The sequence below is a fragment of the Melanotaenia boesemani genome, chromosome 13 (genome assembly GCF_017639745.1).
Source record: "Melanotaenia boesemani isolate fMelBoe1 chromosome 13, fMelBoe1.pri, whole genome shotgun sequence".
Lineage (NCBI taxonomy): Eukaryota > Metazoa > Chordata > Actinopteri > Atheriniformes > Melanotaeniidae > Melanotaenia > Melanotaenia boesemani.
Genome location: NC_055694.1, coordinates 14,274,878 through 14,296,577, shown reverse-complemented (window position 1 = coordinate 14,296,577; position 21,700 = coordinate 14,274,878). Strand labels below are relative to the sequence as shown.

At 39.4% G+C, this 21,700-nt stretch overlaps 1 protein-coding gene across 12 annotated transcripts in view; it reads right to left on the bottom strand.

Annotated features, from left to right (window-relative positions):
- Positions 1-21,700, bottom strand: part of LOC121651356 (ERC protein 2-like) — a 156,555-nt gene that overhangs the window by 48,232 nt on the left and 86,623 nt on the right. For 10 of the 12 annotated variants that reach the window (XM_042003490.1, XM_042003489.1, XM_042003491.1 and 7 more), the window contains 2 exons: positions 6,192-6,339; positions 732-908 (listed from right to left, as the gene is read on the bottom strand). In XM_042003490.1, the coding sequence (XP_041859424.1) occupies positions 732-908; positions 6,192-6,339 (325 nt within the window). The remainder of the gene's footprint in view (positions 1-731; positions 909-6,191; positions 6,340-21,700) is intronic. The other 2 variants (XM_042003492.1, XM_042003501.1) reach the window with 1 other exon arrangement.

Here is a 21,700-nt window from a genome sequence, read left to right as displayed (position 1 = left end):
AACTCACATACACACCAAGATACATGCACATTTTCATCATTTGGAATCCCCCAATTACAACAATAGAGCTGTGATGAGCTTGAATTACATTCCAATAAAAAAAGAAAGCTTTTATGAGGTAACGGGTAGACAGCAGAAAAATCTGTTTTTCTTTGAAGACTGCTTTCTCCTGTAAGCGGTTTCATCTGAGAAGACAGTTAAACAAACACCCAGGTGTTAATCTTCATGTGCATCTACCCACATACAAGCGAGCACATGCTTATGTGGACTTAGATGTTCACACAATACAGTCAGTGTGCATAAAACAACAGTTTGTTGTCTTTTAAGCTGTCGAATGCGTCTGCAGTGCAGTGTGGATATTACACCAAGACAGAAATTTGGGAACATGTATAAGAGTTGAATAATATATAAACTAATCTTACATACTGTTCAAATCCTATAAATCAAAAACAGTCATTTGGCAGGTTTTTCCTTCAGGGTTCTTATCTAAATGATATGAATAACTCCAACTTGGCAGGAAGTATTGGGGTTTGAGGTAGAAGAGAAAGGAGATGGGAAATTTTATGCTGTCAAATCAGACCACAACTGACTCTTGGTGGAGATGCCAAAATATGAAACTGCATCAACTTTAAAGTTATAAAGATGAAGGCCTACAACATGCCAACTTGAGTAAATAAGCCCAAAGTTCAACTACTGTCTCAAAAGTGAGGTGGGTGTCTGTGTGTGCGCACATTTATATTGACCTGGTCCATAGGGGGTCTGTGGTTGGCATGTGGAACCCCTCTTGGCAGATGATGATGATGATGCACATTTGCCGGATGCAAATGGTGCGAATGATGAGGATGATGTTGGGGATGGATGTAATCTTCCTCATAATTATCTGCAATCATCTTCATTCTGCTCTGCGTCTGCAAAAAAGAAGGAGATAAGGATGAAACAATCAATTAAAAATATCCAAGAACGTGTCATTATTAGGCACACAAGAAAACACAGAGCCATTTATTTTCTAAACACTGCTTTTTTTGTTTCAGAAAAAAATATGCTCTAGGTCTTAGAATGTTTTGGCTGAGAAATTTTTGGATGGGTGGAAAGTATGTCGAAAGTCATCAAAGATGATAAAAACTGTGCCGCTAACAACATTTGACGAGTTATAAATTGTGTGAGTTGGAGCGTCTGATTAAAATATCATAACTCTGTCAAAAGTCATTCATATTGCCCTTTATGATTTAATTTGATTAGAAAATCCCTCGTAAGTACAGTTAGTTAGTGTTTTGTGAAGCCCGAGGCCACAGGCATTCTGGCCCGCATGAAGCAACCTCATTTTAGATGTCATTGATTAAAATTACACTAAAATATGCATCTGTCTGGATGCCTTTAAATGGGTATGTCAGACTACATGTCAATCGTGAGTGTGTTTGTGCAATATGTGTATTTGTAAGAGTAGAAGAGACTGACATCTTGCAAATATCATTACTTCAGAAGGAGATAACAGTGCAGGCTGACAAACACTGACTCTCAGAGAGACAGAGACAGAGTGGGTGCAGATACATTTACAGGCTCTGCTTTACTCCCTTAACTGTAGATTCTTCCCCTGAGGACAAACATGACTGTAGAGCAGGAGTTAGGATTGTGTATGGGATAGAGATGACTCCTAGGAAAGATGTGCAATAGTTTTCTCATGCAAAATCTTATGGCTTCACAAGTTTAAATGAAAGACAGCCGTGGCAGGAAGAAGCAAACAGCCTGAGTCAGCTGTGAAGAGAGGAGGGAGATGGTGTTACAGTAGTTAGCGGCCTAAGGACATCGGTGCTGAGATAAGAAGCTGAAGCCTAATGACTGAGGAAACAAGCCAGTCAGGATCACAGGAGAGGATGTGTCTGGTATTAAAGAGGTTAGCAATTAGTTTAAATTGGAGCAGAACAGCTTAGATAAGGTGAGAATGCTGACAAGGTGCTAAGGGCAAAGAGAGACAGAAACAAGTAAGGGATGGAAGGGGGCTCAGACAGACACCAGACCAGTGGTTAGAGTTGTTAAAGGCTACTTTGAGGTGTACAGGTTGTCATGACCTCGGGTATTGGCATTAGCAGGTGTGACTAGGTGGGGCTGGCTGCAGTTTAACAGCCACAGAGCTGTCACCTGTCATTGATGTTGGGACAATAGCTATCATGTACCATGTCAGTGATCAAACACATTATCCATTAGTTCACCGAGGAAACAGCTTTGCAGTGATGTTTAATCTCTGTGCCTTTTTAATGCAACTTCTCATGTTTTCAAAATTCATTTTTAGTAGTGGCTCATTGCTTATGTAATGAAAACAGTAAAACTTATTCCTGCTTATCTGATAATACCATATTTGGTAGTATAAGAAATCAGGACTCTAAAGCAGTGTGTTTATGTGTGTATATATGTGTGTGCGCATATTCAATATTTAATGACCTGAGACACAAACAAACACGAATGGAGTGATTAATTGCCTCCTGAAGAGTCTTGTTGTGTGGTAAGGACAGCCCACAATTGGCCATCCAGTTCATCCAAACACATGTGCATGCATGCACACACACATCCACAGAAAAGCACACTCATAAACTATTTTCCTACAGACACACTCTTGCAAGTGTAAAGAAGGTGTTCGTACATGAAATGCCTATGAGGTGAAATGTGTGAGTTTTAATTAGTGTTAATTAGTAGCTTTGCAGAGTAAACAACTTGCTAATGGCCTCCAGGCCAGCTTATAGATCACAGACAGTTTAAAAGACACAGGTGGCACCATTGAGGGTAGACAAGAGTAGAGGAGTTCTTCATTGACATCTCTAAGCAAAACAGACTATATATCTGTGCTGTGTGTATGTTTTTGCAAGTGGATCAATGTGCAGCCGCTGATGTAAACATGGCACTGATGACTGCTTTGCTCACAGCTGCAACCTAAACCTCAACAAGAGCCCCTCTGTAAATCACAAGCCTGCCCTAATTAGAGATGGGCTATATTAACACATATGGATACAGGAAGCTGACTAAAAAGCCCTTAAACAAACAGGCAGCTGGAAAAGATTGCACAAGTTTCGCAGCATTTATACACACTCCTTTAATCAGGTCTCTGTGTGCATCTGTATTTGTGCATTATTACCATGCTATTATAGTAAAAAATCAAGTGTGGAAGTGGCCCAGCTCTATCAGGTTTATAAATTAATCTCAGTGAGAGGAAGGATCACTTTGTGTTTCTGAAAACAAGGAAAAATAGAGATAGTTACAAAAAAAAGGCACACCTCTGAGATTTCTCAATTCATCTTTTGTTAGCCTCAAAGCCCCACAGTGATGTGTGGTCATTAATCACAAAGATGAATTACTCAAAGAAATGCCACATGAGGACACATTTGTTCCAATGCTCTGTTCAGGATGTCTAAACACTACAGTCCTACATGCGTGTCTGTATGTTTTTAAATGTGAGGTTGTCTGTGCTAGAGAGAGCTTTTTTCTTCAAAGGGAAGTAAACTCACTGAAAGAGAAGTTTTTCTTAGACAGGCTGCTTTGCACACATATACCGCCACACACTTACAACTTATAAAAAGAGGGATGTGGAAAGGTCAGACAGGGCAGTGCTATCCGTAAATCTATCTGCTGTCTCAAGATCAGCTTTCTCCTTTGAGACTTTGACTCCCATAATTTTTTGGTATTTCCTGGTCAGTTTCCTTCCGACATCTGTGATTGAGGACGGTACCCAATGTTGACATCTATGTCAGTGAGTCAGAGGACAAAGTGCCAGAATGTACCACACTGAGCAACATCACCCCAACAGAGCTTCTTGTGTTAAATGATGGAAAGAACCATCACCATGAACTGCATTCTGACCAGTACTTAACAGTCCCAGGCTGTTTTCCCAGGATCTGAGATTATTTCAGCCCTGTGTCTGCTGCATCCCCACTGAGGTTTGAGGTTCAGAGTAGATAAGCCAAACTGAGTGTCACTCCACCCTGTCTGTGCTTGTCATTGTTCCAGCACTGCAATGCTGAGCCTACAGTAAAGCAAGGAAGTCTGTTTCAGCTGTATTACCACAAAATTTATCCATGTTACAAAGTACTATGGTGAGGTGTTTTTTATTTGTGCTTCAGAGCATTAGAGCTGTGGATAACACAAGAAAACAAAAACTGAGATTAACACTTCAATTTTCTAAATAAAATCTTATATTTTTTTATGTTTTTTCATTTGTCCATTTGAGCATAGCTTTTGTAAAACAATCAAACATTAATGTTTTGTTTAGCCACTTTCTGGTCACAATCTGAGCTCTTTCTCTTCTTTCATTCTGCACCTCCCAAAACAAATGTCTGAATGTGACTGTTTACAAGTCTTCCTTTTGTACAGTTTAACCCTTTAATGTTCATACTGAGAAAAAAAGGAAGAGGAAATGTTTCTTTGCAATTTTTTTTCTTTCCCTTTGGATAACAATAGGATTATATATTTTTTTACAAATAGTTGAGATGACAGTTAATGATACAGTTAACAATAGTGAAATGGTCAAAGTTTAAAACACTAATGGTATAACAAACACTTAGTTTAGGCATTAAATACCCAAACTAAGTGGTAGAGATGGCTCAGGCTGGTGTATTTCCATAAATATTTAATAAAATTAATTATAGTCACTGAAAACTTTGCTTTAACAAATGGTAGAGTGGGCAGTAAAAGTGGTAACATTAACACATTTTATCAGCTAATGTGAATATTTGTTAATAAAATGACATAACCAACACAAAGAGTTAACTAAGTTGACTGAAACTGAAAGGTAGAAATAAAAAAATTCTTGACCAATCAGGCATGTTCAGAGCTTCAAGCCCCGCTTTATTTCAATATTTCAGGGCACTCTCAAAGGTACTATGTCTTAGGTTAGGGCCCATTTCCCTGGAACTTTATATCGGCCTTGTCTCCTGTGGTAGGAATGGCAGGGTTTGAGGAATGGGCCTTAAAAAAAACCCCTGGTTCTTGGGGGAAAAAATGAATCTGGTGTCATTATAAAGCAAAGCATAGATTCCATTTAGGAAAAAAGCATCTAGGGGTTTCTGAAACATTAAGTAGTACTAAAACTAACCAAATGCAGGTTTGCCTCAGCCTTTTTGGAAATCAATTTTGCATGCACAGGAAGGGAGACAAAGAAATTTGGTGTGTTCTCCCTTTCTTTTATTCTGTAGGTTTACCCCTTTTTTCTAATCTCATTTGCTCTAGACCCAGAGGCCAATTCACAGCAATTAGATCTCATCACATCATCAGGTGGACTATAACTGTTACCCAACGGGAAAACATGACACATCACATGGCGATAAACAGATAATAGGCTTTCCTCGAAATTCCTCAAATGGAATTGTACCCCTACGGAGCTGTTTACCTTTTACAAGATGCAAACACAGGTTCACGCTTACATGCACAACCAGCCACTGCATCTGTTGACTTTTAACTGTACCATCTTTCCCAGAAGCCCCAGTGACTCAGGAGATCGTACATGTAGGCTCCCTGCTGTTAGCTCATTACTTTAAGCATTCATGTTAGATCAGTCACTGATGTGGTCTGACCAGACCTTAATGACCCACATACCTTCCTCAGCCTCAGGTTATACTGAGAGCTGGGGCAGCATGGGAAATAGGTGTGTGAGTGTGTCTATGTGTAGTTATATACTTGTACTGGGAATTATGTCTGTTTGGGCAGAACACATTAGGAAGAAAAGACTGCCAATGACTCAGCAATGACACCAGCCTATATGTGTGACTTAAGAGCATCTTATAAACCTGATTGCAACATGATGTTAAGGGAATAGGTTTCCTCATGTGTTTGCGTTTTGAATCATAGCTCCTGCTCTACTGCTTTGGCTTAAACTGATTGAACGCAGCACGTGTGGTTTGAGGTGGGGAAGTGCATCTTGTTAACTACCACGAATTATTAATCCCTATCTGTTCCTGGTTTTAAAGTTCAAAAGTCCTGCCATAAGGTTGCAGTAATGCAAGCTATGCTTTACCCTTTGCAGCAGGTTTTAATCTGTACCCCTGCTTTGATTCACAAGCCAGAATTGGTCCTAAACTGTAACCAAAAGACCAGGTTCCATTTGATTAATGATGAGACCAGTCAAATTCTTAGACTATGAGTGCTGTAAGTTAGATTCATGCTTTATGGGCACATATAAATAACTTGGTGGCCACAACTGGTGTATGTACCTGCTGTTTGAGCTGATGCATGAGCCTGTCCTTTTCCCTCTTCAGAGTCATCACTTCTTCCTGGGCTTTCTTGCGTTTGGAGGAAGAAATCTCCAGCAAGGCAATGTTAGCATCCTTCTCGCTGATAGCTGCCAGCAAAGCTTGCTGCCTGAGATGGTGAGAAGAAAGTATGAAAGATTGTATTGATTAATGGACAAAAAAGCTTAAAACCAGTGCACGTTTGTTACCTCAAGAGAGAATTCTTCTTTGCTTAAAAAACAGGTGTATGGCACATAAATACATACACACTGCACCCACACTGCAGCTGTTGGCCATTGTGCGTACAGAGATGTCACAGCCAGCTCACTCTTTCCAGAGCTCTTTAAACCCAGACAGAGATTCCACAGAAAAGAAGCAGACATCTTTGAAGTGGTCTGCTAAGTGCTGCATTAGTGATACCTCATTCTGACTCTTACCCACGTAATAGTGTAATATACTCTATTAGACAAGCTGAGGAGGATATGACATCTTTTCACTGTCACTGTTGGTTACCAGAGTATGTGTGTGTGCGTGTGTGTGTCTGTGTGTGTGTGTGTGTTTATCTCTAAGTGTGTGCTTTATACTGAGGGGGAGAAGTAAATTACTGTCTACAGGTGCAGCCAAACACACCACTGATGCTCATCATAGATAAACAATAAGATGTACAAATTTACCCTAAGAAGACCGAAAAGCATCCCTTGTGTAGCATTTACGGAAAAAATCTTTGGCAACAGTTTGTAAATTCAAAATTGTGGCCAACACTTTGTCTTGCCGTATTTTTTCTCAATACACTTAATATCAGATCCATTCAGGCTTCACTCCTCCACTATTTTCTTCACAGACTGAAATGGAGCAGACAACTGGAAAAAAAAATCCATTCGTTTAAAATTTTTATGTACTGGCATTTGCTTCTACAATTTGCCTGCTTTGTAAAGTTTATGTGAATAACCACTGCGATAATTTCTAAAGGTATTTTAAGTCCAGTCTATTAAATGGCATTAAACAAGCATTAAAGTAGGATAGAAAGATAATGTGTGGGTTTGTGTGAGGTGAGTGGTAGCAGAAGGGGGAGTGAGGGTGCATTAAAAATACACTTTGGTCTTTATTAAAAATTGACCTGCACTGCAGTGTTTTTATTTCATGATTTAAGTCCCTGCAGAAATAACTAAATTGCAAAAATAAACACACTGAACTCAGAATAAAGTTGTGCTGGCCTGGGACTCCACATTTTGTGTTTTTAATACAATTATCTGCGTGCCGCATCTGGATTCTCCCATTCAAGGCCATTTATAGGCCCCTGTGTGAGTGTGTGCTTGCATGTTGTGAGTGTATTTGTATGTGCATGCATGGGGGCTCTGACATGGACTGGAGCAGCTAATCACACCATTAATCACAGAGTAGGACCAACATGACAGTTTTCGTCTCCCCACACCTCCACTGTTATTTCTTTTAATGGGAACACACATACTGACCTACATTATACTTGCAAGTTCTCTAGACTGCAGGATTATTCTGCTTGACCTGGCCACTTATACTGTAAAAATTCTTTAAGAATCTCATCAAGAAATCGACTGTGAAAAAAAAAAAAAAATCCACAGATCAAACAATGGTATAACGTCCTTTAAGCTTGAAGCTTTCTACTACTGCCTAACAAACTAACCATGAACTTAGCATTTTGAAAAAAGGCACCATAGCAACCATAGTTGCCATTGATTTATCTTCGGCTGTGTTATATAGAACAAAGAAGTAGTGCACAGAGTCATATATGGGCAAGGAATGCAGCACAATGTGTCACAGCTCATAAACAGTCACTCAAATTTACAGCCCCAACATACTTGCAGGATGGCCATCTTTACACCAGACTGCTGAATAATGTCCAAGCAGTCTTGCAGCTACACCTCTTATCTATTTTAAGATTAACTTCATAGAAACGCCGCTTGAGAATGTTATCTACTAGAGTCAAAATATCACCGTAAATCCACCAAGAGTAACTGCACCATTCTTGCTGTGTTGACACTGCCATGATTAGGATTAAGACAAAGTTTATGAACATTATTAACAGGGTTATGCATAAATTGATTCAAAATAAAAATCACAGTACAATGTCAGGGTAGTGATCCTATCACTAATTTGCTTTATCTTTGAGTATATCAGAACACATCTGGCCACTACAGCTGTAATAACCATGGAAACTTAACTAAATTAAGTGGTTTACGAACTGGTTCAATTAGAAATTTAAGTGTGTTTTTCTCTTCATTTATGTCAATATTCCCTTTAGATTTAGTTGAGGTAACTTATGTTAACAAGTTGCTTCAAGATGCTGAAGGGTCGTCTCAAGGTTGTCCAACTTAATATTTGGATTTATACTCTTAAAACAGGTTGACACAACAAAATTCTTTTATCTTGTGAACAAAAGTTGCCTCAACTTTTTTAGAGATATTCAGCTTAATAACATGAGTTGTTTTAGCTCAAAGACACGAGGAGATCTAAATAGGTATCCTAACTTTGTTAAATGTAAGTTTTTGCTTTAAGTTACCTTCTTAATTTAGTTCCACACAACAGCAGAACCCCTTAAGTTTACTTAAAAAAAACAAAAAAACTTTCTAGTTGCCTTACTTTTTTAAGTTCACTTTACTATTTTATTTATTTCATTTTTATGTACTTTCTTTCAGAAGGTTCTATGTATTTTATGATGAGGGCTGATGAAGCTGCAAGCTGAAATTAGCAGAAATTCTAACAGTAAAGAGTTTATGCTACCATCTGTGGCATTATAGGAATAATGGATGCTTCCAAGGAAGCGATATAAAAACAATATCACAAATAAAACATACTACAGTATACAGTGTGGATTGTAATGAAATTGCTATATCATCTATACCACCTGTAGTCAGTACTACAAAGCAGGTTCAACTAATCTAAGGGTATTGTATCTTCAAGTAATCTGGATAAACTAACCCTAAAAACAGAGATCTTGCTAAGTGGTACTGTAACCACAGTTATCAAAAAAGACAGTTAACCCAAGTTTTCTGACTCTGGATATGTCATTTAAAAATGGGTGGAGGTGACAGCAGATGACCAATCACATCCCTGCGGCAGGAAGGAAAGATGCATTTGATTTATTAAGTAAATATTCTTGAGGTTAGTTGTCCACTGATTTTAATTGGGTCATTTTAAAAGAACTTCCCAAGACAAAATGTTTTTGATGAAGATGAACATACAGATATAACTTGCTTCAGTTTTGTGTATGATATGCTGCACATATATACTTTTCAACAGAAAACTATTGATCAATCTTGCAACCTTCCAGGCTCAGTGAAATAAAATCCCTAAAGCAAAGTGACCGCCATGCTTCAGTTCAAACTAAATTGTTTCCAGTCACTAAATTAGTAGAGCACATTACAGAGTTGTCTCCCTGTGGGTGCTCACCGAGCGGTGCTGCAAGATTCTGCTGAGCTATGTCTTCCTAAAACAATAAAAAGGGGCATTATTATGATTAGGCTGCTGGTAAACTTTGGCTCCCACATCCTCAACCAGTAATTCTGTGTACATGGTGTTTGTGTATCTGTGTGTGTACGCACACACACTGATTAGTATTACAAACAGTCTTTGAACCTGAATCACACTGGAGTATTTAATCACATTTAATTTGAGTGGCCATTTGGCCTTAGTTGTAGAACACACTTGCAATGTACATCAATCTGGCAGACAGGAATCATCTGTCACACACACACACACACGCACACACCCCACACACGCAAAGACAAATACATGTACTCTTGTCGGCTGGCTGATATTGAATGAGTGGGTGAACCATACTTCTTTCTAGCCCTCTTGTCTTACTTCCTGCTTAATTTTGAATTGACACGGCCTACAGAAATAAAGAATTATCTATATTTCTTGTCTGATTGAGTGAGTGACAAATATTTGTTTTCCTCTAACAAAGCAGTAGTCTCTATAACAAATAAACATTATGACAGTCTTATAAAAGCAAAAATAAAATCCTAATGGGGCATCTCAAGCGTCAAAAACCGCATAAGATAACAATGTTTTGGTTGATTTAACTAACTATATGCTCACATAAACAGACCTATATGAATGCACATAGCTCACATGGCTCAAATTTAGTTTCAGTATTGTGAGAGACCATGGAGGGCTCTCCAGAACAGCACTCACTGAACTGACATCTTATTTATAATGGGTGAAATTCTCAGTTCAGCTACAACATGTGATTCCAATTGAACCTTTGTGGTCCTAGGGACATACTGAGACGTTTACATCTTCAGAGGTGGGAGATGAATGGCCAAATGATGAGAGGGTTGTGTGTATGTGACATGGGCAGGAAAATAAAATTGAACAATTAGAAGAAAAGAGGAGTGTGAATTTGGAAGGCAGAAGAAGATTTGTTCAGGACAATGAAAGCAACAGAAAATAAAAAGAAAAAGAGGAGAAAAGAGTGATGAATATATCTTTGAGGTGGGACTGCTGTCACAGGGCATGTGGGAGACTGCCAGGTCAGGTAGATTTCTGTGTGAAGGGTTAAAGATGGGGTCATGAGTGAGTATTAACTCATGCTCACAGTTGAAAAAAAGGGAAAAATGAGAATTAGGATGGAACTGAGGTGTGGAAGGGGGAGGAATGATCATTAACAATAACAAATCAAACAGATGAGAAGATGTGTGGTAAACAAAAAAGATGGAAGCTTGACGACACTGCCTGCCATCTGTGCTTCTTGAGAGAAAAGATAAGAGAAAAGGAGAGGAGAAGAGGGCAGCAAAGGTAAAGATTTAGGATTCCCAGCCTACCCTAAATCAGCTCAGTGCACTCCATGTTGTTATTCCTAGGCGTCACGGTTGAGGGATATGTGTTTATAATTTGTGTTATGACTTACTTGAAATTATGAGCGTGGAGAGTCAGTGGGACAGAAACAGATGCATCTGTGAGATGCCCGAGGGAACTATCAATAGTGTCTACTCCTAACTGCAGCATGTGCATGTTGTGCATGTGAGTGTGCATGCATTTGCACACGTTTGGGCTTTCATGTCCTTATGTTCATGGGAAGGTATTTTGTTAACAAAAACAAGGGGAGCCCACTAATGTCTGTTCCCTGAGCATCCGTTATGAGGACTTCTTGTTTGTGATCTTGTCTTTGCACCACTCAGCTGACCAGCTCTGTAGAAACATTCCACTTCCATTTTATGACTGTTTCTTGAATGTGAGAGTGTGATGGTGCAGCACAAGTCTGGGGGCCCCTGACTAAGCAGCACTAGAGGCCTGTGGTGAGAGCAAGCAGAGGACATGAAAATGGGGCATGGTTGAGTGACACTATTATTTATGATCTTGGAACAGTGTGTTATTTACAACTAAGGAGGTAGGGAAAATGTCTATTTCCAACATAAAACACATGCTCACGTCCACATTTGGTAGGCTTACTCCAAAGCTAGTTGAGAGGGTAAATCTGTAGTTTTAAATCTTAATGTGGATTAAATGTTTTTTTTTTTTTTTTTGTTTTTTTTATGATGTCCAGGATTTAGCTAGCTTATGCTGGGTTAGCGACTAACCTGCTACCATTGGAAAAATCTACTTGTTATCGACTTCCTTCTTGGCAATTCTAAATACTTTAATGATCTTAATGACCAAGATAAGACTCAATCTATACCAACCAGAAACTGGCATGTCTGTCTTGTTTGATCCTCTTGAGTGTATTCAACAATACATGCTAATCCTGAGCAAGAATGCTACATGCTTTATATGCTAACCTTGAGCTGTGCTTCCTGAGAAAAATCCATGACAGCAGATGGTTCTCCCAGAACTAGACCAGGTTATGTGTGTTTTCACTTCACTAATAAAATATACAACCCACTTACTCCCCTCACCCCCACTCCCACACAAATGCTGTGACTGGTGGGTGGCGGTGGTGGTGGGAGTCTAATTGAAAGAGTATGCATAAGTTTTACAGCAACAAGAGGAAAAATACGAGGGGACAAAAATCAACAAATCTGCCAAAACTAGCCAAATGTTTATAGTGGGAGCAGGGACGAGGAGAGATGGCTGACTGCTCCCAGAGATGAGCAGGACCAGACGGCCACCACTGCATTCCAGCCAGAGGGAGGGAGGGAGAGATGGAGGGACCCAGACAGAGAGGAAAGGAGTGAGTTAGACCAGGTGGTTGTTTATGTGCGGGCATGCAGAAGAAGACGAAGAATTTACTTTTAGCCAAATTTTAAAACTCAGAGTTAAGGTAAATGCAAGATCCAAAGGACTAAACCTAGCGAAATAAATTTAAAAGGACATGTTTCACATTTTAAGAAATACATTTCTAAAATATGACAAATTACATTATGTTCTATTTTCTTTTATTTAAAAAAAAATCTAATTACAAGTTTTTTTTTCTTCTTCTTTTTTTTAATTTTAGAAAGTTATATACAATAATTTTCATTTGCATAAAACTGCCTGCACTGTGACAGCAGACGAGTGGGCAGAATTATATGTCCACTCTCACTTGCAGCTTTACCAATCAACTCCTAAAGATCAGCACAGGGTCAAGTGGATTCCTGTTGTTGTAAAAACAGGGTTAAGAAATAAACAAGGCCAAGTGGAATGTCAGAGATAAAGTCACAGGCATCATTTTGCCTCTTGGGTGTTTCCACGCTTTCCAGTGTTTGCTACAGTGTGTGTTATGGGCATACTTTCTCCTATGTAACCTCAGTCTTTAACATCAGTGTGTGACAACACAATCAAAATCAGATTATTTAAAGCCACTGTCAATCTCCAGAGTTGTCTGGCTCAAGATCTGCCCACCCAGCTTTAACCAATAAGGTAAGCTCCCAACCTAGAGAGTAGAGACTCTTGCAATAGCAGAACACGGCTTTCCATATTCTTACATGGGAGGTTTGTTTTCTGCCTCTTCTTTTTTGTCATCCAGCTGAATGACAGTGTCTCCCCAAGGCAGAAGAAATAAAACAGAGGGTTGTACTGTACCACACACATGTATGGATCCCCTGCCTCGCAGTCAGACGCAAGTACAGACACACACAGACACAGCAGCTGGGTTGTTTAAAGCTCTCTGTCATCTGAGAGAGAGGTGAGGGTCACAGAGTGAGTAACAGCTCCAGTCACATTACAGTAAAATAAGACATAGACACAGTTGTTGTTTTTTTCTTCTTCTTTAAAAAAAGAGTTTAAAATCTTCAGTATAAACATTAATGAATTATGTCCCTTTATTATACCTTTTTACCATAGGAAAAAAAAAACTTTTTAAAAGTTTTTTTTTATATGTTAGGATTTTTGATGCCATTTGACTAATTTTTCAACACACAGTTGATGCTTCAGTATTGCATGCTCCTTCAGTTACTGTGTAGGAGATCACCAAATGACATCTGGTGTATTACAGTTTATATTTAGATCATATAGTAATAGTAAAATAATTCATCTTTTCTCTCTTTCTCTATACATCTTTGTGATAGGAGTTAAAGTCTCCACTCGTTGTTGCCAGTGATGTAAACTGTGACAACTTTCGCATTACATCATTCAAAAACCAATCTTTATTGCTGTGTGTGCTCTGCTCTTATCTTTGCCAAACAGTTCATCACAGGGTCTTGGACAGGAAAGCAACAGAAGCCTCCTGTCTTTTTCTCTCTAGCCATCCTCATTCCATCACTCCTTCTCTCTTCCTTTTTCTGCTGATCAAAGAGAGGAGCAACTCATCAGAGAGGACAACAGCATCACCTCTATCATTCGCCATCTCTCTCCCTCTATCATTCTCTATTTGACTCTGTCGTGCCCTATACTCACTCCAAAGTGGGGCTAAATATTAAGTTGAAGGAGGTTATGCAAGCACATTGAAACAGCCATCCTTGCTCTTAAGTATTACCCTGAACCCTTCAATTACCCGCCTTGCTTTCCTCTCTCCTCATTCCTCCTGCCTTCTCTGTCCTCCTCATGGGTTCTTTCACTCCGGTCATCTAACTGCAGCCTGAAAATACAGCACATACTCATGACGTGGGGCCAAAAGACCTTAAAAATATCAGGGGCAGCGAGTACAGCGGAGTGGTGCATTATAACACATGTGCACACAGACACTTATACTGAGTCACACAAAAAGCCATCACCCAAAATACACATATACACACAAACCAATGAAAGACGGGTCCAGAAAACAGTGGGAGAGAGTACCCCTGGTGTATTTTCTCTGTGTTCCAAATGCAGGGCCTGGCGGTGGACCACAGCTGAACCACAGCTGACATGCGGTGGAATGGGAGTCAACCACACTCACTTCCCTTAAAGAAGCAATAGAGACACTCACACAGACATAAAGGGATCACAGAGTAGCACGCATTCACTCAAACACACACATGAACACACATGTTCAGCACTTTCCTGGATAGCACTGTTACGACGATAGGTCCGTGTTTAAAATGTGGTTTGAGGTCAAAGGACAGATCTGTATGGGCTGCTTCCCACAAAACTTTGCCAGACAATTACACAACCCAATTAATGTGGTTACTACAGCACATATAGAACTTGACTCTGGGCAAACTAAGTGTGCATGTATGTGTATGAGAGGAGCGGTGCGTGCACGCTCCTTTGGCCGCTATTACTCTCAGAATTATAGCTTTCCTTGGAGCTTGAACTGGTCTATTTCCCGTCAGTGTGTACAGGACACACAAGGTCACACTAACATTCACCCCCACACTTAATCAGCCAATCGGCTATTCCCAATAGTGAGTGTACTCTGACCATGAGTTCAGCTAGATACCAAACAATAATACCCACAATGTGTTGTGTGTCCATTGGTAAAGAACTTTCTTTTGAAGAATCTGATTGTGCACATTTGATCTTTTTTTGCAGAAATTGTAATAAAATGCCGAATATCTTTTACCCAAGCTCCTGTTTTAAATGTTTTTTAGATGTTTTGACCTATGCCACTGAATCTTAAAACTAAAAGCATTACATTTATAAAGCAATTCATGCTCATTATAATGTTCATGTGAATTAAGGCTGTTTTACCACATGAAATTTGTGTTCCTACATCGAAATAACAAAATGATTCCCATGCCAAGCTATTGTGTGTCTGTCACTGGGCCTTTTCATGTATCCCTTTTCTATCCATGACTGATGTATCGTAGCAGCACATCATGTGTGATACAAGTACAGAAGTGCTTCTGAGCCCAAAAGGGGGGCAATAACAGAGGTGAAACTAGCCCACCCCAGTGTGTTCTTACATACATCGAGCCACCGTCATGGAACTTGTCACTCTGGAAAACAGTGCTGTCATCACTCAGCTGATTCAATGACCACGGCTTTATGGATGTAATGACAGACCTATACGGGATTGAGCCACCTTTTGTCATATGTGAATTACAAGGAGAAACAGTGGCAGGTTAACAAGACACATTTTTTCCCCCATACGATGCAACCAATATGTGAAAAGTGCAATTGAGAACTGAACACAGTTTTGGTGGTCTTAGAGTGTCTGCTTTAAAATGTTGGTACCAGAACTACAGCATTACACTGTAATGATCATTTGCCCTTCGATAATTCTTGAACAAGAGAGCAGCATTAAGGAAACCTTTTGACAGTCTGCAAAAAAACAAAAAAATAACAAAACAAACAAAAAAAAAACAACTTGGACTTGGGTAGCACTGAACTTTTCAACAAAACAATGATCTGATACGTAATTGGTCATGAAATTATTGACAGAGAACAATACTGGCATTTTTAACTGGCCACTGAAGAGTTTGAATCCTATTCAGAATCCAAAGAGGGATCCATGGCCATGGTCAAAGATCTAGATATTCCTGTAAAACACAAGTGGACCCGAATTTAAGGGCAAGCATGTACAAAGCTTGTTAGCAATGATAACTGATTTATCTATCTACAAATAAAGGATTTGGCATGAACTGAAAGACAAGGCCTGAACAATTCTGGACCGGGATTTTTTATGAAAATATTACTTTGAAAAATAACAGTAGCAACAGTTAAAATGTGTTGTAATGCACACACGGTGACAATGCATGGGTATTACTATGATCTGATCCAAAATCCAAAACAAAACCACTATTTAAAAAGTATAGCATTATTTTTAAAATGTGGTGGAGGATTGAGGAATTAAACTTGAGTAACTGTACTGCAAGTACAAAGCCACAGGGGCACAGATTGAGCACAAACACACAAAGAAACACATCTGCAAATTATTAGGAATCGTCTGATTCCAACCCAAGTTAATAGTTTCTTTTAATGAAGGATGGTAAAATGTAAGAAAAAAAGACCAACAAAAAAAAAGCTCAAACTGCTCTGTTTTGTGTTGAAACAGCAGGAAACACATGTGTTCTTTACAGTCTACTACGCATACATTTTCTGACCACATACTAACTTATATAGACTTCATTAGCCAAGCTTTATAGTGTTTTAATAAGAGTGGAGAGGGAGAAATACATTCAAAGAAAGAAATTATTGAAGAAAGAAGGGCAGAAAGCCTCTCTTGTACACATAAACACAAACAGTGAGTTAGGTGAGGGTGCCGATTAGAAGAGCTGCAGCCAGGTCCAGACACGTATGCTGTATATTTAGACAGATCAGTAAGGATCATGAGATCAAAGAGAAACATGATTACTACCTGGCCTTCTGATAAAAAACCTCACTATTATTTCCCTGTCAGTACACACAGGAGTACACACATTTGAGTATGTTCACACACTCAAATGCACCTAAAGTCATGTGTCCCAGCATTAAAAGACACACAGTCATTTGTACAGTGGATGCACAGATAGACTAAAAAATACACACAGACACACACAAAGAGGCAGACATATACACCCACGCCGCTCTATAATCTAGGTAATTTGTACGTTGAAGCCAGTGTAGACATATTATGCCTCTGGTACACAGTTGTGTCACTGAATTTGCTTGTTCACCATTTGGTGTGAATTCCCAACAAAAACATCCCCTTGGTTTCAAAATACAGTGGCTTCAAACAAGTACATTGAAAAGGTTGTCATAATGGCACTTCTTGTACTTGGAGGTTTACTTGCATGTGAGTTTAAACATTTAATGATGGTGTGAAAACTAATGCTGCAAGTGCTGACACACACACACAAAAAAAGACAAACATACAAGCAAGAAACAAGAAGAGTATGTTTTCTGATCTCTGCAGCAACATGTTTTGTTGTTCATTGTCTTATTGTTAGCAGTTCAGTTTCTCTTGTGTTTGCAGTTCTCACAAAGCTGCTCAAAATGTATTAAGTCATGCAAAGACGATATTTACATGTAAACACAGAACGTCATAAATGCTCAGTGGGCTCTCCCGCACACCTGTCCATAAATTCCAGCATCTGCCTGGTTTTTAATAAAGAGGCCTGTGGTGCTGTGCAGTTAGATGCTGCTGACAGACCCACTGATTTCCAGATAGATAACACACCCATCCAACCCAGCTCCCTCTGTAGATTACATCACAGTTATATTAACAATGGCTTTCCACTGAGTCTTTATGCTGGCTACACTACATGCAGAAACGTGGATGCGTGTGCAAGTTGCTCTTTTACTTTTTTGTAGTTCTTGACTCTTAAATATTCAGTTTATAACATGAATTTAGATTTGTTATGATACAATGTCAAATATGTGTCAGGCTCTGCAACAGTTTGTGATTGTATGCAGAGGGACATGGCCACATCAATCTGTCTTTAAGCATGAGTGTGTTTGTGCATGTGTGTGAATGCTGCTGCCAGGCAGTAAATATTGCACTCGCCTGTTCCACATCAAACCATGAATTTGCAGCACTGACACTAGAGAGTTGTTGAGAGCTGGTCCATCAACTAAAAAGTTCACGTTTGCACTGTCTTTCTCACAGTACATCTTCAAGTATGGCCTTAATATCCTACTGTAACTTTAAACTATCTTGAACTTTTCACATATAGACTGTCCTCCATGTCTGGACTTATTTTTGTTCTGTACAAATGTAAATTGTTCAGTTTGTCAGTAATAATTAATTCAGAACCAGCTTACCTCAGTAAGAATTTTAACTACTATAGGATGGTTCTAGCTGTCCGATACATCTCATCTTATCACCTCATCTTAAATTAACATTCTTTATAAAACTTTTATTACATTTGTGGTAGTATAAGAGTTTTTTATTCTGTCTGTGTTTAAATGCCTATACACAGACTCGCACATATTATAAAACAACAATCCTGCTTCCCAGTTCAGAACTGTTTGCTTGTTCAAGAAAATCATCCAGTGCTTGTTGGCCTGGCATTACCCTAAGCTTCTTATTTATTCCCTCATGTGTGAATTAACCAATATGTGAAATGTCAGTGGTGCAAAGTAAAGTGTAAAACATGAGATGAAGCAGCTCTCATAAAATACATCTGATTGGCTCATCTGATCCACATTTTAGTGACAATCAATCAGATTATTCAGAAGGAATTCTGCTTAATAAGCATCAATGGCCAATTGAACCACATATTCTTAACTTGAAACGATGCCCCTTACAGGAAAGGGTTCCTAGAAGCTGATCTGGTCATAGCCACTCATTGTGTTATATGACCAGTCTTGTGACAGAAACGTCACAAGGTCACACACACACTTCTGGCAGTTAATTTTCCACACAATTACCTGCTTTCTTTGCACATGGCCTCAGATGACTGACATACACAACAATGTCCGCCCTTTCTCTCTGAGCATCACTGACTTAATCTGTTTAGAAAATAAAAACACAACCCTGAGCTTTCTCTAGTCCATCCTGTTTCTGAATGCATGCGTAGATTTGCTTAGGCATGTGGGTGGATGAATTCTGTGAATATGGTGTCGGTTTCAGAAGATTGGTGCTTCTTTTGGACACAACAAAGAGGGTGCAGGAATGTTTTTGTCTTTCCCAGACTAGGAAAACATGCAGATTCTACACAGGGCAAGTATCAAAGATGAAGTTGCAGGTAAGCAGAAGAGGAATAAAGCACCTTAGAAAAATAACCACAAGAACCAAAGTGGGCATTTCATGTCTACACGGTTATAACATGGCCTTCATTATCAAACAGATCATATTTTTGCACTGGAAAATGTTTGGAGACCACCTCGGCGCTACAGATGATTCAGAATAGATCCTGCTGCAGGGTTACAGACATACTTACAAACATTTTGACGTGATAATCCGTCTGTGTCACAGAACAGCAACACTGAAAGAAGGTGAGGAGCATGTGATGAATACAGTATAGCAAGCAAGAAAGACATGTTTATTGCTCTTTTATCTGCAGTCATGCATTCAGACATACCAGGAAGTTGCTTAGAAGTCTGAGGAAACACTGGCACGAAGAGCGCTCTAACTGACATGTCAAGATGTCTACAGTGTGGCCTGCGTGCAGACTCATCGGCTCATGTGTTGCTGTATATATGTGCATGAATGCCTTTGGTGTTTATCCCACTAGCATGCTGTGTCTTTCTGCATGCATAAGCGTTTATCATGCACTTGAGTTCCAAGTGACATGTCATGACACAGATGTTAGGAAACTGACACTAATAAACAAACCATGCCAGCAGGAGGACCTAAACAATGTGAAGCAATTGCTTTATTACTCAGTGTTTGCCCTAGGTGTCACGTTACTGAGATCCTAAGCACCATAAAAGCCTTCTCTGTGGTTCCGCACCGTGTTTGTGTGTGCGTGTTTGCTCTGGCAGAGGCTCCCCTGTGACTGGTTATATTGGACATGCTCAAACAAAGCCAAACACACAACAGGAGCCGCAAGCAATTAGGCCTGCCATAGTGCATAACTCCTCTCTGAACACCCTCTGATTTCCTCTTGCCACCATCTTTCTCCTGTACCAGACATTTCAATCTTCGATCCACCATCAATGGCACAGGTTCATGAATCAGTCTCAGACACATTTGTGCACAAATTATGTGTGGCATCAGTGGCATGAATACTGTTGCATGTCATCCTCAGCATTAAATGTCGACCTCTGCAGGAAGAATATTGCTGACTGACACAGGTATGTTTGTAATGCTAGAATGCTGCAGAAGCCTTTGGATTATCACACATTAGGATGGCTTAGCAGAAAGCTGGGTGGGCCCTTTGTCTTCATTTCATCCTGTCATTGTGAAAGATTTGTCTTTATCCACTTTATGATAATACTCCTAACATATTTGCTATTTTTCAATGAAGTCTGAGACATTCAATTTATAAAATAATGTCATTGTGATCCCTTATTCCTGCAAATAGATATACTCTCATGTCAGAGTAAAGCCAGTCACAGACTAATGGATGTTCATTCTGAATAAGATCCTCTGGAGTCCGTGAGGAGGTTGATATCTCACTGTCTGTGGCTTGGAGAGTAGACACTATGAGGATCTGTTTCAAATCAAAGTAAGAATAATGGGTAAATGCAATCTGGGTCAATCTCTCTCTCTCTCTCTCTCTCTCTCTCTCTTTCTACCCCTCAACCCCTATCCTTCTCTCTCTTTGTCTTTCTGTCTCTTGCTTGCTGTTTTGGGGTGTCTCTTTGGCCTTTTGTCACTGAACACCTCATAAGAAAGACTTTACTTTCCAAAAATAAATAAAAAAAAATGCATGCAGACAGGATAAAAAATGGAGCAGTATTGCAGTAGTAGGTGATGTTGGGGTTGGATGTGTATGCAGGGTATGTTAATGTCATTTGTGCACTTATAAGTGAACTGATTCCAAACTCCTTTTTTTTCTCTCAAAATTACCAGACTATTAGGCAGACTATTACTCTTAGTTTAAAACTTTGCAAAAATAAGTAAAATGTTAAATGCTCAAATGATACTAACAAAGCTGGAACAATCTGCATGTACCAAACATAGTGTGCATTAATTTGTCAGTATGTCAAGCAGCATACCTTACTATGTTTGTCCCATAAGTGTGTACACCTTTTGTAGTAGCTGCTGGAGCTCTCCTGTTACACACACATGTTCTTTATGGGCAGGCTAATGGAGCTGAGTTCTTCCTGTGTGTGTGTGTGTGTGATGTGGTTTACTGTTGTTTGATGTGCCCAGGAATCCTGCATAGGAGAGCACCCTGAGCCGATCTTATCACATAAAAGCCCTTGCATTGGAAGAAGACAATCAACTCTCTTTTTTAACTTAATAGAGATCTGTGTCCCTGTGAGGCAAAATGCATGTGTGTCTGTGTGTATGTGTATGTGTGTGTGTAAGTGTACATGAGTAACTGAGCCCTTGTGCATGTGTACACCATTTCTCTAATTCAATCGAATGTGCAACCCAAGGCCAAACACACACATTTGATTTCAGTAAATTCTGAACCCGGAGACCTGTGGCTAGAATGGATCAGAGACATGTCAGATACGTCAGTGTGTATTATTGCCAGCATGTGTGTAAAGATCGAGGGGAGAGGGAATATAAGAAGCACAAGATAAAACAGGAATTTCACTTTTGTTATATGTTTTTTTTATTTCTTATTGAAATTACATCGAGTGTGACCTATGTGTGTTTAAGATGCACGCATTTTATCATGCCCGTTTAGATG